The 21,193-nt window shown below is 40.3% G+C and overlaps 1 protein-coding gene across 1 annotated transcript in view; it reads left to right on the top strand.

Annotated features, from left to right (window-relative positions):
• Positions 1-18,875, top strand: part of NIC1 (nicotinamidase 1) — a 150,396-nt gene extending 131,521 nt beyond the window's left edge. The window contains exon 5 of the mRNA XM_089446939.1: positions 18,571-18,875. Coding sequence (XP_089303065.1) covers positions 18,571-18,648 — 78 coding nt within the window. The 3' untranslated portion in view covers positions 18,649-18,875. The remainder of the gene's footprint in view (positions 1-18,570) is intronic.
• Positions 18,876-21,193: the final 2,318 nt, after the last annotated feature.

Here is a 21,193-nt window from a genome sequence, read left to right as displayed (position 1 = left end):
ATATGTTGTAGTAGACAGTTATATATATAATACAGTCTTGGGCAGCAACATGATATATTGTAGATGGGCTGTGATACGAATACATGGAGCATGGGCAGCAGCAGCATGATGGGAAGCACTATGAAATCATGTGCATGAGCAGCACAATGATACATTAGCATGGGCAGCAGCACTATGAGATCATGTGCATGGGCAGCACAATGATACATTAGCATGGGCAGCACAATGATACGTTAGCAGGGGCAACAACATGATGATGATGCACATTAGTTTGAGCAAGATCATGGACATGGACAGCCGCATGATGTAGTATGCAGTGGTGCAACTAGAGAACCAGATGCAGCATGATGATAGGTATCAGTTGAAGCAAAATGTCTTCAACTGATCTCATCATTATAGGAGATGATCTATGCTTAGATCTAGATAAAGTCAAAGTGTTGACTTCTGTTGTAAATGTACTCTCTCTCTCTCTCTGCTGAATTTTGAAGATAAAAGAAGATTTGATCAAAGGGTTTCCCCACACATTGTGGGGTTTGTCCCTGGCTTGCGCCATATCTTGTGTCCTCTTGCCTTGGCTTGTTTTCTACGATTTATAGTTATGTTCTATTTGCAGTTTATCTTAATGCTGATGTGATTGCTAACTATGAAAATTTAAATAAATTGCTCTAGCATAGAACATACCCAATCTTAACATGGTATCAGAGCTGAGGTGAAGACAATGCCCAAGCAAGAGTGAAAGAGCAATCACCGAAGACAGTTGGGACAAGACAAAAGGATCAATGGGTTTCTCATAATTCACCTAGGGTGAAGTCGAACCAGAGAATGTTATCAGAATGGCGCAGCGGAAGTTTCTGATGGCCCATCTAATGATCACTTCATTGGGAAGTTCGGATCTAAGGGTGGAAGGAAAGGCGGATGCCTTGTTGAAATAAGTTCGGCCGTTGTGCATGGAAGAGACACATCTCTTGATGAAGATAACAATCATTCCTGGGACATCTTCAATGATCAAAGGAATGAATGGTAATTTAGGTCATCAAGGAAATGGTCGACTCTTCCACGAAAGCAAGGAACCCTAGAATCTCTTTTATGTACCTGATCAGCACTTATCGATGGAAAGGTACGTGTTTGAAAATAGATCTTGCAAAGATGTTTTGAGTTCAGGGTTGTATCAAGTTGCAGGAAGTCCACTGGGGACCATGTCCTTTGACTCAGCACCAGAGGTCTGTGAGTCAGATGGTGACTAGGATGCCTGAATTCAAAAAGGAGCATGAAGGTACATGTCTGAAATGTACCGAAGGAAAATATTATAAGGGGACCATTCCCCCTCATGCAGCAGGTCCACAGGCTTGGAACAACCCGAGGAGTTTGAGACTCATGATCAGGAATCTCATGTATACAGGTGGAAGAAAGCCCTCTATGGCTTGAAGCAAAACACCTCGGGCGTAGTATGAGAGGATTGATAGCTGTCTAATGCAGCTGAGATTCACTAGGAGTGAAACCGATCCAAACCATTACTCGAAGGTTGTGGATGATAAACCTCTCGTACCGGCACCTATGTCTGACAGGTGCAGACCCTCTCATTTATAGGAGACAGAGGGAGTTGGATTATGAATGTGGAAAGATAAGCTGCAAGCCTGTGACTACCTTAAGGATCTTAACTTTCAGAAGTTATATGGTAGTGATGTCGGACCTGATTTGGGAAATGCCTCTGAGTTTCATAAACTCATTCGCGTTGATGTTCTTGGAGAACCTCCGTCCGGACATCTGTGTTGCAGTTAGCATGGTGAGCTCATATTTGGTTGAGCCTCACTGGATTGGTGCCAAGAATCTTCTGAGATATCTTCAGGGCACAATTTCTCATGAATTGAGATACGTTGCCGAAGATGTGAGACTACTTGGATATACTGATGCTGATTGGGCAGGCAGTGTGGTGGACTGTAAGAGCACTTTCGGGTGCTGTTTCACCTTGGGATCTGCTTCGATATTCTGGATGAGCAGGAAGCAGAAGTCAGTGGCTTTGAGCACCGCCGAAGCAGAATATATTGTTGCTAGCATGACCTCGTGTGAGGCAGTCTGGTTGCGAAAGCTCTTCAATGAGCTGTTTGGATTTACATTGGATACCACTGTGATTCTCTGTAACAACCAGAGGTGGGATTCGATTATTGAGGAATCCAGTATTCGTCAATTGCTCCAGCAGATAGACATCATCTGGGATATGGTAAGTCGATGAGCAAGGAGGCTCCATCGCATTAAGATGATGTACAGGTCGATACACCTTGTCAAAGCCCCGAGGAAAGATCTAATCTGTGATTTTCCCAAACGACTTGGAGTCGTCAAGAAACCCTTGTACAAGGGTCCTACATGTTGCATACATTGAGCTCTGGGAGCTCTGAGGGCTTGCGGTTATTACTGGAGCAACATACGACCACAGGGTGACTCACCCTCCCCTGGTGGTGCACACTGGAACAAGATGATTCGCTCTCTTGTGGGACAAGATGATTTGCTCTCTTGTGGAACAGGATGATTCGCTCTCCTGTGTAGCAGGATGATTAGTTCTCCTGTGAGGCCTGGATTGATGTGTTCTCCATGGAGATTGTAGCAGGATTGATGTGTTCTCCTGTGAGGCCTGGATTGATGTGTTCTCCATGGCAATTGTAGCAGGATTGATGTGTTCTCCTGTGAGGACAGGATTGATTAGTTCTCCTGTCGAGGCATCCTACCCATGCAGTCTGGGACTCATGGGAAGTACCTCTCATCTGATCAATGAGCAGGGAAATGAAGTTAGGGACCATAGTAGTACCGATGGACGCATCGTTGTAACTACCGTACTCCCTACGCTAGGATGACCTCCATTGATCTGGGATCAATGATACTGGTCTGGGACCAGTGGTAGGAGTTGTACATACTATGACGCTGACTTCGGGTCGGCTGAGACTGGTCTGGGACCAGTGGTACATACTCCGAGACTGACTTCCTGTCAGTGCAGGACTGGTCTAGGACCAGTGAGAGTGGTACATACTATGACGCTGACTTCGGGTCCGCTGAGACTGGTCTGGGACTAGTGGTACGCACTCTGAGTCTGACTTCGAGTCAGTGGAGAATGGTATGAGACATTCTCGATCAATTCTTCTTCTTCATAGTTCAGCAGAGCTGAGCAGAGTAGAGCTAGCAGAACTAGCAGCGCTGAGCAGAGCAGAGCTAGCAGAGCCAGCAGAGCTGCGCAGAGCAGAGCCAGCAGCGCTGAGCAAAGCAGAGCTAACAGAGCCAGCAGAGCTGAGCAGAGCAAAGCAAAGCCAACAGAGTTGAGCAGAGTACAGTAGAGCCAGCAGAGCTGAGCAAAGATGGGCAGAGCAGTGCAGGGCACTGATGGCAGAGATAGTACAGTCGGACATATGGATCAGCAGATGGAGTTCCCCCTAGTTGAGAGGGGGTGTTAAATTGGCAACTAGGGCCAAACTCCATATGGGTCAGCTTATTTATTGTAGCTGATATTTTTATTGAATCCCTCTCGTCGAGAGGTGTAGGATTGATCCAAAGATCATCCGATTCCGATAAGTATTTATGGAGATATGAATTTATTTTGTTTATGAAATTATTATCAAGCCGACCAACTATTATGTAGGCTCTAGAAGCCCAACCGACGTGTCTATTCATCATCCCCATTTTGGTATAAATAGATGAGGATTTGATATCATTTGTACACATTCTTGAGGTGATCTCCTCTCCACGTCTTGGGTTTTTGGAAGAGGAGAAAACCAAAAGAATGTGCTGGCCTAGAAGAAGCCCTAGCTGCAGATGAAGCTCTAATCACAGTCAACGAGTTACCCTCAAAGTGATGCCCAAAATTCGTGTCTATGAAATCATCTATTCGCAGGCAATGTTACAACGCAACAAGATATTTACAAGTGAAAATATTCGGATGGTTTCACTATAATAAGGATTCCACGCAGACATGGAAACTCATGCACAACAATGGAGATATATCGCACAACATTCAAAGGGATTCATATATAGATAGCCGCAGTACATACAACCTAATACGATGTGACACTATCTACGCAGTTCATATATGTTGTTTCAAAAGATAACGACACCCTTCTCTAAATAATATTATTAATGTTGTTATTTAGCACGTCCGGAGGTGCCAGACGTCTCGCCGATATCGACGACAATACGGTAGAAGGTGCCAGAAGTCTCGGTGAAATTAACGACCATATATGAAGTTGCATGCGACGGATTAGGTTCTGTTCTCTGGAAATCTTGTTTGTGAACGGTTTTTTTTCTCTCGCAGGGGTTTTCAGCGATTTGTCCAAGATGGTTGAGGTTTTGTTCGAGGATATTTTCACAGTGACAACGATTGACCCAAACGGGAAGAAATTTGATAAAGTCTCTCGAATCGAAGCTCATAGCGAGCAGTTTGACATGCACATGATTCTAGATGTGAATATTGAGGTATATTCTGTTTCTGTGGGAGATAAGTTTACCATTGCCTTGGCCCCAACTCTAAATCTGGACGGTACACCAGACACTGGTTACTTTGTTCAAAGCACAGGGTCATGATAATGAAGCCGTAGTAAGTAACAAAGCTGCTGTCAAGGTAAAGGAATCCACAGTAGGGCATGGTGCAGTCATGGCACGCAGAAATCACTGACACTCTCAATGTATGCGGATTTCGCAGCGTAGAAGGGTATGGTGCAGTCATGGCACGTAGCAAATTGTTGACACTCTCGATGTATGTGGATCTGACAACATGGATCCAGGAATAGAGAATCTAGTCACACAGTTTCATGAAGACTTATTCATGGAGACAGTTAGCAGTCTATGGAGACTCCTTACGATGCAGGTCATGGAGACATCAAAGCACTGTCATGGATATACACAGTCATGGAAATATACATATGCTGTTGTACACAGTCATAGACATATGTTGTAGTAGACAGTTATATATATAATACAGTCTTGGGCAGCAACATGATATATTGTAGATGGGCTGTGATACGAATACATGGAGCATGGGCAGTAGCAGCATGATGGGAAGCACTATGAAATCATGTGCATGAGCAGCACAATGATACATTAGCATGGGCAGCAGCACTATGAGATCATGTGCATGGGCAGCACAATGATACAATAGCATGGGCAGCACAATGATACATTAGTAGGGGCAACAACATGATGATGATGCACATTAGTTTGAGCAAGATCATGGACATGGACAGCCGCATGATGTAGTATGCAGTGGTGCAACTAGAGAACCAGATGCAGCATGATGATAGGTATCAGTTGAAGCAAAATGTCTTCAACTGATCTCATCATTATAGGAGATGATCTATGCTTAGATCTAGATAAAGTCAAAGTGTTGACTTCTGTTGTAAATGTACTCTCTCTCTCTCTCTGCTGAATTTTGAAGATAAAAGAAGATTTGATCAAAGGGTTTCCCCACACATTGTGGGGTTTGTCCTTGGCTTGCGCCATATCTTGTGTCCTCTTGCCTTGGCTTGTTTTCTACGATTTATAGTTATGTTCTATCTGCAGTTTATCTTAATGCTGATGTGATTGCTAACTATGAAAATTTAAATAAATTGCTCTAGCATAGAACATACCCAACCTTAACACTTCTGCCTCCTCTAGATCTGGAAATCCTCCTCTGGATCACTATCTCGGCCCCTCTGAGACTTTCTACTCGATCTCTCGAACTGTATGGATCACCGAGTGTCTGCAAAATTTGTTCTCCATCTACCCATCGACTCCTTATAATCTTTAGTTGAGACTTCAATGACCATGATTAAAACTTAATCAATGGTTGAGATTATTTCTAAGTCGATCCGTGTGAGTTTCTAGACTATTCTCACCTTGACTTAATTAATTCTGATTAATTAACCCTTTTCCCTAAGTTTAGACTTAAGAAATAATTAAAATAGGCTAATAATCTAATTAAGCCATTTCTAGGTGGAATTTCCAGAAACGATATCTGATTTATGGAGATCTCATGTATTCTAGCCTCTCCACCAAGTTTTGTGACTAGAACACATCCGATGTTACAAAAACTAAACACTCTCTCTTAGCGAGGATTGTATTCTAGTGTTGCACACTCTGCCACAACACCTTGTTTTTCTATTATCCTCTGTCACGCTGCTGATGTCTGGCCACCACTGCCCACCAACCACTGCGCAACTCTGATGTTGCATGTGTGCTGCTGTTGACACTGCCAACACTACAACTGCACTGCAACTCCCTCTCATCTGTTGCTGCTGCAACTGGAACTACTACAACTGAGAAGCATCCAAAATACTGAATCATCTTTGTTCAGTATGTGCATCTGTCTCCCGAGTCCTTATTGGTACTAGCCTCTGCACTGTCGCTGAAGAATCTGTGCTGCTGTTGACTCTGCATTGTTCCACTTTGCACTGCTGCCAACTCTACACTGCGCTCCTCAACATTTGACTGCTACTAGTCTGCAACTGTCACTCTGGTACTAACTTCATCAACTGCCACTGATCCATCCTGCTACAGAATACAGTGGGCCCCCGTAGCCAAGTAATGATCCATGAGGTGGACTCCTCAAGGACCCTTCCCACTCTTAGTAGCTCTCTAGGGCTACAACACCAAATCACCCCACCTCACTCCTAGAGGTATATCTATGAACATAGCAAACTCTTCCGCTAGCCTAGTGGAAAGTTTGTCTATTTCCATGAATGCTACTCGCTGGTCATGCTTCTCCTGCTTTTCCTTCTTCCTAAGAGGACACTGGGTACTGTAGTGACCAAACTCACTACATCTGAAGCACTTGACCTTTGACAGGTCCTTCTTCTTCTTTTGCTCCCCTTGCCGTTGACTAAGACCTTTCGATGCAAGGGACACATTCTCCTCCTCCTTCACACTCTTCAATCCACTGCTACTGCTGACACTGATGGAGCTCTTTATCAGAGCTTGCCTCAACTCTTCCTGTTGCAAATTGACCCACATCGTGTCCCATCCTGGCAAAGTGTCTCTGCTCAATATACTTTGGACAAACACTTGCCAATCCTCCGAGACACTGTTTAGTGCCAATCACACTAGCTTTGATGGTTGAGGCACTGCCCCAACAGCTGCAAGCTGATCTCATACCTTCTAAATCCTGGTGAGGAAGGGATCTATGCCTTCTCCCTTCAGCATCCTCATACATCTCAATTTTTCTTCCAGGAACATCTTTCGTTGCTTGGAAGTACCTTGGAGAGAGCTACCCACATCTCTCTGGCTGTACCTTTATCTGCCAGATGTGAGACTATATGGTCTCGGACTCCATCCAAGATCAATTGCTTTGCCCTTGCCATCTTCTTACTGTATTCTTTGAGCTGATCTACATCCTCGGGAGCTGCCACCACATTATCTATGTAGGCCTTCAGGCCATATTCATCTAGAAGGAAGGACATCCTAGCCTTCCAGATGACATAGTTGGAAGCTCCATCTAACCTATCCTGATCTCTAAGCCCTGCTGTGGCCATATATGGATTTGATCTAGAAACTCCCTCTTCCTCTGCTCGGCTACTCACACTCCCTCTTGGAATGTGTAGATATGCTAGTTGCTACTGCTAATCTGCAACTGGGAAAATCAGATTTCTTGGCTAGAAACCCTCTGAGAGAAATCTCCCTCTGTGTGTGCAATTTCTCTTCCACTCGATGCTAATTCTGCTCTTGTGAAACCCTTTGTGTCCAGACAAGAATTTTCTTTGTGAAAATCTGAGTCGCTACTGCTCTTGGTTGTGCTATAGTCGCAACGTTTTTGTACTCGCACGTTTGTTCTATATGAACTCGCGCGATCCGTGTGTCTGTACAGGAAAATCTTGTGAAACTCTGTGTGTGTTCTAAGCGAACCCGTGTAGTGGTTCGAAAAATTCATCCTATGGCTCCCTCTGAGCTGCGAATTTCTCTTCTTCGCTTGCGAGCCTTTTGTCTGTCAAATATGCTCCGATACCATGTGAAAATTCCTTGAAACACAACAACCAGAATTAATTCTCCTAACTGATTAACAATTTATTAATTTTCAGATTAATATCAAATTAAACACACTGCAATTTCTTCACCAAAAATAAATATTGCGGAAGCAAAAGAGGAACTGAGAAATGCTAACACGCACACAAAAAATTAACACAATTATTTTTCGACAAAAGTCCCTGGAAAAACCCAACTTGGGAAAACTGATGTAGTACTGAGGGTTTATTTAATTATGCAACAGTGAATTCTGAGTACAAGCTTTAGATGCCCAACTAGCTGTCCAAATGGTAAGATTTGATAAAAAATACTTAGAGAGAATAATTCTCTCCCTCCACAAGCAAACTCGCGACCTCTGAAATCTGGCCATCAACCTCTGTGCAGCCTGAATCTGCTTCTGACGACCTGCATGGCTATGTTGGGAACTCCCTCGTGATCTGCGCGTCTGTTCTGGAAAAACCCGCGCGGGCCTAATCTGCGACATCAGAAAAATCCGTGCGACCCTTGCGGCTGATCTGTGTAGCTACGACGTGGAATACTTCAGTGACTTTTTTCTTCCTCTTGCAAATTTAGAAATCCTCCTCCAGATCATTGTCTCTGCCCCTCTGAGACTTGCTACTCGATTTTTGACTTGATCTCTCAAACTGTCTAGATCACTGAGTATCTGCAAAATCTGTTCTCCATCTACCCATCGACTCCTTATAATCTCTAGTTGAGACTTCAACGACTATGATTAAAACTTAATCAATGGTTGAGATTATCTCTAAGTCGATTCGTGTGAGTTTCTAGACTATTCTCACCTTGACTTAATTAATTTTGATTAATTAACCCCTTTCCCTAAGTCTAGAGTTAGGAAATAATCAAAATGGACTAATAATCTAATTAAGCCATTTCTAGGTGGAATTTCCAAAAACGATTATGGGTTATGGAGATCTCATGTATTTTAGTCTCTCCACCAAGTTTTGTGCCTAGAACACATTCGATGCTACAAAAACTAACACTTCCTTCCCACAACCACTTCCTTTACCTCTATGGAACACTACTCCTTGATACTTGGGTGGCATCACCTACTAATTTTTCCCACAGTTGGCGAAGAACATGCTCTGATACCACTGTAATGTTCCTAATTAGGAATTTACAGTGAATATCAAATACATGCAATAGCTACAACAAAATTAAAATTTTTGAATACACAACCACAATCAATACATACATAAAATAGAGCCAAAAATCTGAGCCATGGTATTAATCTGCAAATGTGAGTACATTAGTGATAGAAAATGGAACTTGGGCTTGCTACTACAAGCATGCAAACACTCAGGTGAAATAATGTGAAAAATCCAACTGAAAATGGCTCAATCTAGCAATTCGCTCTGCCTAGAAAATTCTGTTGTTGTTGCTTAAAGCGAATTGTAGTTTTTGGTCTCAATTCTGCTCCAAAAATTCTGAAAAACTAGTTGAAGGCTCCTCACACCCAAACCAACAAAACCTAGAAATATCTTGGGCCAATTCTAGCTGACCCAAAAGGCCCTTAAGGGTGTGAATTTCCCAACTAGCCAGCTCTGCACCCAACAAGAGAAATATCTGCTGTGAAATGACTCAATCCACCTGCAAAATGACTGAGAAATTCTCTGCAAAATATCCTTCGGAAATAGCGACTTGCTCAGTTGAAAACTCCATCCAAATCACTAGCTCCAAATCGCTGCACAACCTTAGTTGGAGAATGTAACTAGTTTCGATCTTCATAATTTGTATCATTATGTATTTCATGTAAAAAGAAAAAGAAAAGAAAAAGAAAAATTATTATTATTTTCATAGACAAGCATGTTCTTCATGCCTTCAGGTTTTTGAGCCAAAGTCTTATTTGGATCGAATGTAAAAGAAAAATAAAAAGAATTTTTAATTATGTAGTTTTGGGACAAAAACCCCTCTAGATGCCAAGTTTGCCTACTTGTCAAGTCGGACTTGCCCCAAAGGACATGTGTATTCGCACCCCTCTAAATTTTATAAATAGAGGGAAGATGGAGCTCATTTACACACACACTTGGATGGTTTTTGATTTGAAATGTCGCAGAAAGGGCAGAGAAGAAGTGGAGAGATGAAGTCTGAAAGGGAGGATATTTTCTTGAACTAGAATTTGAGGAAGATATGTCTTGGTTCCTCTCTTGTTGTTGATGAATTTGCTAGAAGAAAGGAAGGTTTGACTTGGCATCTAGAGGTGGAAGTTTATGTGGTTATGGGTCTTGGATATCTCATTTGATTTGATTCTATAAGAAGAGAATTTTTTGGGTTTTCCCCTTGGAGGGGTTTTTCCCTGGCTTGGAGCCTATATCTTGTGTTCTATTGTCTTCTATGATCATCGTGTTTTATGGTAATTGCTTGATGAAGAAAGAAAACATAATAATAATAAAACAATGTTAACAGTCTCTCAAGTAATTATCATGTAATGGAAATCAAATAATAAGTTGAAAACCTCCTGATTTCCAATAGCCTCTGCTATTCACCCCTTGCGCAAGCCCAAGAAATGTAGAATTCGGCCTAGAAGAATCCCCTTGTTTCAGCGCTGCAAACTGGTCCCAATCTCTGTCTTCCTCCAAAGGAAAAATCCTTGCAAAAGCCTGGAAACTCCAATCAAGGGAAGTTGCGCCAATTAATCCCTGAAATTTGTCTTCTGCGCCTAGTAAGTGCGCATGAACTGATGGAAACACCTACAATTGACTCAATGGAAGTCCTAAAGTAGACTTCCCCAAGCCTCACTAGGGAGACACTCGAAGTTCTCTTAAATGAGGAAGAGTTTTGCATGAAACTCTTGAGCTAAACAACTCTGCTCCTCTTGTGCTCAACAACTTCCAAGAGAGAGTTCGATCTCCAGAATTAGATGGACAAACAATGCAAAAATGGAGCCTCCATGTGCTATTTATCAATGCTGTGAAAATCGTTATCGAGAGTAAATCAGCGAGGGGGAAAAATCGGAAAAAATCATGAAAATCGGGAAATAATCGGAAAATACAAAAAGTATTCATTTTTTTTCAATTTTTTTAATATCTAAAGCATCTACAACATAAAATAAATACATTGACACATAAATATGATAAAAGAACTAATATTTAAGATGTGTAATATCATTTCTAGTGCTACATCACACATAACAATGAATCATGTCCTGAATAGTAAGTCCTGACTCCTGAGTCCGAACTCAACCTCAAAATATCAACAAAAAATATAATAATGTATATCATATCATGAGTCATAATGTCATATACAATGAAATGAACCAAATAACTAATACTACTGATTTCCTCTGCCCCTCTTGCGAGAAAATGCAATAGCTTTCCCTTTCCCTCTAGATGTAGATGCTGGTGGAGTTGGCAGTGGACTCCGCTGTGCTCTAGAAGCTGAAGAACTAGGAGCTACAGGAGGTGGACCACGTCCTCTACTGGTGGCAGGGGTAGCCTGGCTAGGTGGTGCCACCTCCTCCTCCTGTTGCTCCTCCTCCTCCTCCCCCTCTACACCTTCCACTACCTCATGCTCTAACCAATTATTGGCAGACTCTATGAGAGGCCTCTCGGCCTCAACCCTTCACGCAACAGTGGTGTCAATCCCATCCAATGAGATGGCCTCCATATCAGGTATCCTCTCAAGTTGCTTCACCCACAATCTAAGATTGTAGTAGATGTAGACCATGTCATTAAGTCGCTGGGTCTCCAACTTGTACAAAGATCATAAAATAATAATTATAAAAAAAATTATTTAATGAATTCAAAAAATTAATTGGAAATTTGGAATATTTTATGTTTTAAGTTTAACCTGTTGCGCTTCTTGTTGTGTATTTTTTCAAATACACTCCAGTTGCGCTCACATCTTGAGGAGCTACATGTTTGGATGAGGATTCGAAGGGCAAGCTCTCGCAGATGGGGTACTTTGACACCATAGCGAGTCCACCATGCATCTACAACAAAAATACAAATAAGATAAACATAAGGAAAAAAATGAAATTTGAAATTTGAAGCAAAGTATGAAGTTATGAACTTGAAGAGACAATGAAATTTGAAAATACCTGGCATTGTAGTGTTTCCATCAGTTACAACGATCTCAAAGCCAAATGTGCCACTTGCCATCTTGTATATCTCCATTTCTTTGGAGATTTCTGCATGTTCTGCGGGAGATCGCACCATCCTCTGAATACAGGTTAAGAATCCATCCATGATCTCAACATCAAATAAGAATCCACATGAGTAAGAAAATGTGGGTTCAAGTAGATCCCTGCAGCATGAATGGGACGATGGAGTGTGTTGTTCCATCGTTCATCAATCACTTCTCATAGGAGGAGTTGTTTCTGAAACCCCTCATCTCCCTTATCATCATAGTAGGCCCGAATGGATTCTTTGGCCTTGTCCATGGCCTCATACAAATAGCCCATTGCGGGCTTCTCACCATCAACTAATCGAAGAACCTTTACCAAAGGTTCAATAATGGTGCACACCTCCTGCACTCCCGTCCAGAAGTCTTCCTGGTATGAAACTAATCTGCATATGGCCTCTCCTTCTAGTTTGCAGCTCATTGTCAAAGCACGCCACTCCTTTGAAAGAAACACTCTCTTCACATCCCACATAAAATTCAAGAGGGATTGAAGAGATATGAAACTGGTGGCAAACCGTGTAATGGTGGGGCGCACCAACTCCTTGTTGTTGGTGAATTTTCTCATAAAGCTAAGCACAGATGCATGATTATATATAAATTTTGTAATGCTTTTTGATGAGTGAACAATATCTTTGACAAAGGAAATTTTTCCTATGTCCTCCAACATCAAAGCAATACAATGTGAAGCAGAAGGTGTCCAAAATAAAGTAGGATGCCTCTCCATAAGCATCCTGCCAGCAGCAACATAATTTGCAGCATTGTCTGTTATGACTTGAACAACATGCTCTGCACCCACCTCCAAAATAAACACATCCAACAAATCACATAATAATTTTGCAGCTTTGATATGTGAAGATGCATCAACAGATTTCATAAACATTGTCTCCATGGGACAACTAACCAAGAAGTTTATAAGGGTTCTCCCCTTTTAGTTGGTCCAACCATCTAAATTCACAGTGCATCCTGTTTGTGCCCATGATGCCCTAAACTCCTCCAATCTTTTGGTGCAGTCAACCTTTTCCTCTTGAAGAATGCGACCTCTAAAGTCATCATTTGAAGGGATTTTGTACCCTGGGCCAACAGTTGCAATAGCATCAACAACAGGCTGGAAAAATGGATTATTCCTTGCAACGCTGAAAGGAATATCACTCCAAAGGAGAAACTTGTCCAACAACTTGTCAGCTTGTTCTTTCTCATTTTTTTTAAGCATTGAAGTGATAAATGGTTGTGAACTAGGCGTGTTTCTAGGAACAAAAAATGATGAGGCAACTACATGGTTGGTTGTAGACATTGATGCTGAAGTAGAACCAGTGCCACTTCCATATTCACCTCCTAACACCTTCCCTGCTAGTTGCTTCTTCAGTTCTGCTTTGAGCACTCTCTCTTGCTCTAATTCTTCCAATGATCTCATGGCTCTTCGGATGATTTCCGCATTTGTATTGTTGCAAGGCCCTACATCATGTCCAGGGATTTGTGCAAGGTGATACTTCAATCTATAAACCCCCTCTGACATATGCTGCCCACACAACTTGCAAGACAAATTCAATCTATCAAACCTTCCATCAGGTTCACCATATTCCCACAAAGGGTCCAATTTCCTTGGCATGTTTGTAACTTGGTTGAACTCTTGAGTTTTAATGTAAGATGAAGTTTGAACTTTGAAGTTGAATCTATGGCACAATAAGAATTGCAAGTGATAAAAAAAAAAAAAAATTACATACATGACACAACACATTGAATTTTTGACAAACAAACAAAAAAACCTCAATTCAATCCAAAATGAACTCTGACCACTCTATGCAACAAAAATGAAAAAAAAAAAGTATCGTCAAATCCACTAAAAAATCTTTGATAAACAATGGATTATAGAAACCCAAGCAAAAACAAGAAAAAACCAAAACAAAATGGCCAAATTTGGTGCCCATACCTGGAAACCACGGTTTGTCGGAGAAATTTGATCCAAAGACGAAGTTCTCTTGCTTGGGATGCTAAAATCTCCAAGCTTCCTCCTCCTCTGCCCTAGTAGACGCCTTCCAGGGTTCCTCTCCTCCTCAGCTCTCAATCCACGCCGCTGTCTATTCAAAATGACAAAAAAAATCATGTTTTCCCTTATAAAACGTGCTGTCTGCCACCCCCGCGATAACTTCCCATCGAATCGCGATAACTTCGAAATTATCGCGCTTTTTTGAAGTTAGCGCGATAATTTCACTGATTTTTTAGAAAAAAAAACCGCATAGTAATGGGGCAAGTTTATCGGAAATTTGAAAAACTTGCGATTTTTTCATGTTATCGCGGTAATATCGTGATTTTTGCAACATTGCTATTTATAGATACCAGTCCCTTTCTCCTTGGTGGGTCCCCATCTCCACAAATTCAAACTCCCTTCTCTCCCTTTTCTTTCTCTTAGTGCGAATTTCTCAAGGGGGGTTGAATTCCTTTTTGAGTGGCCCCCACATTCCACTTACAAAATAATTCTCTTTTCTCTAATGTTTATTTCCTTCCTTTTCCCAAAATTTATGTGACTCCTCAACCCACTTTTTCCTTTGCCGAAATATTTCTCCACCACCAAAATTTCAAAAATGAGGATTTTATTTAGCAAAATTATTTATTGGTGACATGACACATTAAGGGGTAAATAGATGCTAAATCATCAAAAGCAAGCTTGGGCTCTTAAGCTATGCTCCTATTCAAAGCATTATAAAAAGGAATTAAAAGATGCACCAGAGGGGTGGAAAAGCAGGTTAAGGAAAGGGGTAACTCATGCCTCCATGGTTGCCCCCTCCTTACATCTATACACTCAGGATGATGGATCTCCATCAACTAGTCCCATGGCTCTTGCCTTGAATTCCTTCACCTCAATTGCCAGTATTATAACAAACACCTATCGATTGAGGGGTTGGCCTAGGACATTCCCCTTAGGGGATGGAAGCACCTAATAGGGGTGACCATTTAGCCATCCCTAAGACAAGTAGGGAACAATTTTACAGGACTTTGTCTAATTAGATATTTGAAGGTGATCTCAGTTTGAGGCGTTATTATGCCCTTAACAATTCAGTATGGTCCACTATGATGCATTTGTGGTCATTGTCCCTAATGATTGGTGACTTTACTTGATCTTGATAGGGCTTTGCTAGGTTGTTCTTCACACAATAGTAGAGGCCTTTGAGGGCACATTACATCACTCCACTACACAACATGCCCAATCCATTTTGCATCTTCTAGAGAGAAGTGATGACCTTGCAAATTCAATGTTGCCTCTCCAGATAAGAGCTTTGGGCACTTTGATGATTCTAGATGATGATTGATACCCTAGAGCAATCCTAGATGCTCAAACGTTGAGCTCATCTTGCTTTGTATTGGATATACATGATGTGGTATCTAGTGGACCCAGGACGCCCCCATGATAGCCTTGACACTATTTGATGGGTGTTGTTTGATCCGAAGTTCAGATGATGATGGTCATCCCCAAGATGACTAGGGAGGACTTGTACTCACTCTTGGAGCCCCAACGTTGGAGAGAGATAGTTCCATGTCACCCATCTAACCCTTGAGAGGGTGATGTAAGGCACCTAGAGCATGGTTCTTGGACATGGAGGCACTTTGAGGCACTTCTTGAGGTCTCCCCTCAAGACTTGGAGTTGATTATGATGATGGGACATCTCATTAGCCCATCCCACACCTTTTTGTAGCATTTATGGCCCAAAAAGTGGATGGCATCATGCTTTTGGAGGACATTGATCCACACGTGTGGGAATTTATGGCATTATTTTATTGTTTTGAGCTATGGGGTTGGCTTGTAACCCCTTGTCTTGTCAAACACTCAAAGTCAAACTTATTTTAGGGCTTGTAGGCTAATTTTTAAATTTTTTTTGTTAAATTTTTAATTAATTAATTAATTTTTCATTTTTCTGAAAGTGAAGGGATAGACCTCATATAAATAGAGGATCCCTCCACTTCATTTAGACATCATCACACATGTGAATTCAACCTCCTTAGAGAGTGTGAATTGCCTTGTCTACTATACTTGGTAAAAATGTGAATTTTGTGGAGCATCTTACTATTGGAGATTGATTTTTGCTTTGGAGATATCTTTTTGGGATTGAAAGAAGGATTTTCTTGGAAGAAGTTGTAAGTTTATTGCTGATTTTTCTATATTTTGCATGTGAATGAATTATTGCTAAGGTTTCTAAATGTTCCATGACTAAATGCTTATTGTTTATTGGAGATCTTGGTAATTTTTTGCATGTTAAAATTATTCTTCCATGAAACCTATAGAAGAACCCCTAGGGTGCATCTTCTATATTAATTTCTCCCCTCACAAAAATAGTTAGGGTTTTACAAATCGAAAATTATCTTTCCCCACTTACTCCAAACACTTTTCATCTTCCTCTAAGAATCTACCCTAAAACTCCATAGGCGCAAGTTAGAATAGGCACTGACCAAGGTTGTGTTTATCAAAAATCATTAAAACTAAAATATTTTCTTTTCTTTTACCTCTCCTAGGCTTTTAAAGGCGCACCGTTGGGGCTTTTTCTAGCGCCAATTTGCTATAGTATAATTTTGGGTGGATGTTTGTGGATGGAATCCTAGGGTTTGCCTCCATAAACCTTTTAAATGCAAAATCTAGCATTTGTTGTGGTGAATCCTCCCCAAATAAGGCTGATGTCATCCTTCCCAAACTATTTTGTGCCTTAGAAACCCTAATCCCTAGCCAAGCTTCAACTTGAAGCCTATTTGAGGGTTTACCCTATTGCTTTGTTGATCTTATCATTAAGTAAACCCTTTCTTTAACTTCTATATGTATAGGTACTCCTTTATCATTGCATATCAATAAGCCCTAGCTTGTAGAAGTCCTTGTCTAGTCTAGAGTTAGAGTACTTGCTCCTTCACAAGAAAGACTTGATCCTATTCCATCGTCAAGGTATCTTTCCCTAGCCTATTTATATCACCTTGAGCCCTCTAATTAGAATATCCTTATAGGTGAATATAGGGAAGCCTCCCTTGTGGTGAAATTCCACTAAACAGCAGGAGGAAGATTGCTGAGGTGACAATGGCAATCCTTCCTCATTGTTGCCATAGGGTTTGGCCCTCGCCTTGTGAGTCCCCTCACAAGGCCTGCTAGATTTTGAGGCAACAATTCCAACTATTGGTCATTCCTATTGTTTAATGTTAACAGAGACTTCGTTCCTCCCTATTTTAGTAGTTTCTTCTAAACAGATTTTCCTGACTATTGTGTTTGGGATGAGTTAGAGAGACTGCAATCGTTCTCGGATACAATGGGACCAATTTACCATAGACCATATTCTTGATGAACATCAATACAAGATCACAAGAACAAGAAAATAGAAGAGGACATAATCTTTGTCAACAAAGAAGGTATACACATTCACTATAACAAGGAAGGGCCTATTAAAAAATGGAGAAAAAAAGAACAATGGTTCAGGGTCATTCTTATGTTTTTCACCGGAAGGGCAGAAATTGTTAGCGTGGATTTTTTCTCTCTATCATTTTATTCCTTGTAACTATTATTATTTCATATCAATGTGCTTGCCATTTAAAATGGGGATAAAAAAACTCTTTTTGTCAGATATATTGAGGCTTGCTGTAGGATAAGCCTATGGTGCTAACAATAGGCTTGTTTCCATACCCTATGTTACCCTCTTTGGATTTATGTTTAATAGTTGGTGAAATTGACAAAAAGGTTATCCCATGTGAGTGACAGGTCTGTGTGTGAAAAGAACATGGAATTACTCAAATCCAACTGAGTTTACTCATACTCTAGGATAATGTCTTTTCTAATCTTATTGATAGTCATTTTGAGGTAATTACCAAGGCTCCAACAAATGAAGTTAAAATCAGGTTGATTGGTTTAGACAACATACTCAGAGAATAGCAACTTCACTACTTGAGTTGGATGCTGAAAAATAATTGCTTGCAGTAGTTTTAGATGGAAAATTGCTGCAGTTCTCCATTCATATTGGGCTGTAGTCAAGAGAAAGAAAAATGGAGTTGATGGAATACGTATTTTACATAGAAGCAGAACTGTTACATGCATGCTATTTGAAGTTAACCTTTCTTCCTGTGAAGATATATCCACTAAAGATAAATGATTTCATACATTTATTCCTGAGAAAACAGAGTCTTAACAAAATATATAACAGATTTCATATATTTCGTAAAAATTAGCATGGGGAAAATTACTTTGAGATTGGGAGGCTAAAGTTTAAAGCTCTGAATCAGTGTTGGTTGAAAGAGAGTTGTAGGAAGTTAGGAACCTCATAGTTTGAAGTCCACAGATATACTTTTTTAAGATAAGAGAAATATGATGTCTCCAACTTTTACCTAGAAGAGTCATCTGCTGCTGCATTTTTTATATGGACAGACTCATGTAAGTAAATTTATGAAGTGGAGATTATTTTTTGATGCACTGTTTCTAACATTTTATCGCCACTTTTGCAGGAAGAAACTCACCACATGGGCCTATATTTTGCCAGGGCTAGAGGAGCCCAAATTGTGAACAAGGTCTCATTTGATTGAAAAATAGAACTTCAAATGTAGTCATCATTTAGGTATCCTTGGCCAGATTGCTCTAAAACAGAACTACATCATTTACCATAGTGAGTAAAGGTTTTTAAATGAAGTTGCCAAGACAATCACATTGTACATATCTCTAATAGATATTTTTATATAGGTTACATATGTTGAAGCCATACATGCAATTTCAGACTTTCATAATGTTATGTGTAATACTGGACTTTATTGAAGATGTTTGGTGTTCCAATGAGTCATTCACAGATGCCAGTTATTGGTCATGCATGTCAATTTCTTTTTCGTTGTTTGCTTGTAAAATAATGTTTACAATCTGAAGACAACTACTAAATCTTCTAGAGACTCTTTATAATGGTATATGTACATTAACATCAACATATAAAATGTAGTAAGAAAATTAACAGGATGGTTCCCCACACTTTTGACCATAAATTATTGTTTTGGGCATCTTTCTTGAGTTTGTAAAAGAGAGACTGTCGCTTCTTGAACACTGCACATAATAAATAGAATGCATTATGAATGACACTTCCATTGCTAAAAGTAATGCAATCTAAGGTTAGATCATATGACAATAAGGAAAACAAGGACCCTGATAAAGTGAAAATCAAATAGAAGGGACCATGGAAGACAATGAATATGAAAATTACAAGAGTGAAATCAATTTGTGGGAAGCTTGTGTGCCTTACATGCTGATGTGAAAAAGAGTTTTTCTCTCTATTCTCCTTGCTCCATGATGGGTTTGGCAGCAATGATGATGTCTATGAGCCTAAAATCTCCTTTGGTGGGAGGGTGGAATGCTAATTGAATATAAACTATAGAGACTGCAGATATCAGTCCCCTAAATGAATTATAAAGGGGGCACCAAAAGTGTGTTTGCAAGGTGGGGAATGAATGGACGGGGCCTGCCATGGAAGATAATGAATAAGGCAAGAGCCAAGAACCTGCCCTATTGGTTGGTTCAATAGATGGATAAAGAAGGGTCCCTCTAATCGATTCATTTAATAGGGGCCAAAAACACAAGAAGTCAGTCCCATGCAGCCTTCATTTATGGGAGAAACTGTCTCTGATTTTATGCTCATGTGTACAAGAACTTGATTACCAATGATGGTGTTAATTTTCCTAAACCCCAGCAACCTGGCCAATTACTACCTAGTAGATTCCTTGCAGTAACATATAATTATTATACAGATATACAGACTAAAATACACAACTGAGATTTTAACTTGTAAAAACAAATATAACATTGGAAGCAAATTAATCATGCCAATCTCAATCACATGCACACAAAGATTTCTGCCCTTCAAAATTCTGCTGTCTCATTAAAGATCATCTACAGCATACAAGGGCTCCCTTCTTGGGAGAATGACCCTCTGAGGGTAAACACAAATATAACAATAAACCTGGAATTTGATCCAGCTGAACAAACCCTTGATCTATCCTTCAATCCGTTGGCTGATCTGGATCCTTCCCTTGCTGCCCCTTGCACTAATTCTCAAACCTTGCACACTTGAATGGAATTCCTTCTCCACCCAATAACGAAGATCTCACTCCCACTATGTCTTGTGCTCAAGATGTGTCCTCTCCCTTATCCCAACATTCCTTTTTATGTTTGAGTTATTGACTGAAACCATAACCCTAATCTCCAAAATGATGGTTGAGAGTAGATCTCAACATTACTTGAGATCAAAGGTTGAGGTTGAGATTCATCTAATTGACTAATGCAAATAATCTTTGCATTTCATTAGATTAACTCACTTTATCTTATTAATGTCAATTATTTTAATAATTAAAGTAATTACTAAGGTTAAGGGTCAATTAGGTGACTTACACATGCCTAGACATTTAGCCCTATGCAGTAGCTGCCCGAGCTACTAACATCAATAGATGGCAATGAAATACATGGATGTGTCTTGGATTAAGGAGCAAGATTAGGTTTGATAATGGAAGAACCTTTCATGATGTTCGTCCACAATTTCAATAATGTGAATGGAGGATGAAATTGGGGAATGAAATTGTGGGTGGTCCTTCACAAGTTCTTTGTAGCTTCTCATCAAAGTGATAGATGAAAAGTGAAGAGAAAAGTGTTCCATTACCCATACCCCTATAATCACGCACTTGGTAACCTACTTCCATGATAGACTAGATGTCCTCTATGATGACTTGCCACTCTCATTCATATTAATGACTAGCATCTCAAAGATGAAGGTAAATGACTACTTATTAAGTTGTGTAGCGGTTATTCTTTTTTTCGGTGTCAATAGCTATATGAGATACTTTAATTCTCCCATTCGCAAAGTCTATATTATATTGAAATTAATAGAGTGGATTGTTACATAAGGTAGCAATTTCCATTGCAAGTTAGGGTAGAACAAACATATCCAATAGCCGACTTAAACATTGGTAGTTCCAATAACTAAACCAATTGATCCATCTTATAACCACTATTGACCAACATGAATGTCAACAAGCAATGTGAAGTTGTGATATTCCTACTTAGTATTTTGCTAAGTAAAATATCAATGTTGTTTATTTT

The sequence above is a fragment of the Pinus tabuliformis genome, chromosome X (assembly GCF_031772625.1).
Source record: "Pinus tabuliformis cultivar Carrire ecotype Pingquan chromosome X, CPIR1, whole genome shotgun sequence".
Taxonomy (NCBI): domain Eukaryota; kingdom Viridiplantae; phylum Streptophyta; class Pinopsida; order Pinales; family Pinaceae; genus Pinus; species Pinus tabuliformis.
Note: the sequence above shows the minus strand (reverse complement) of the source record. Positions and strands in the feature narration are given on the sequence as shown.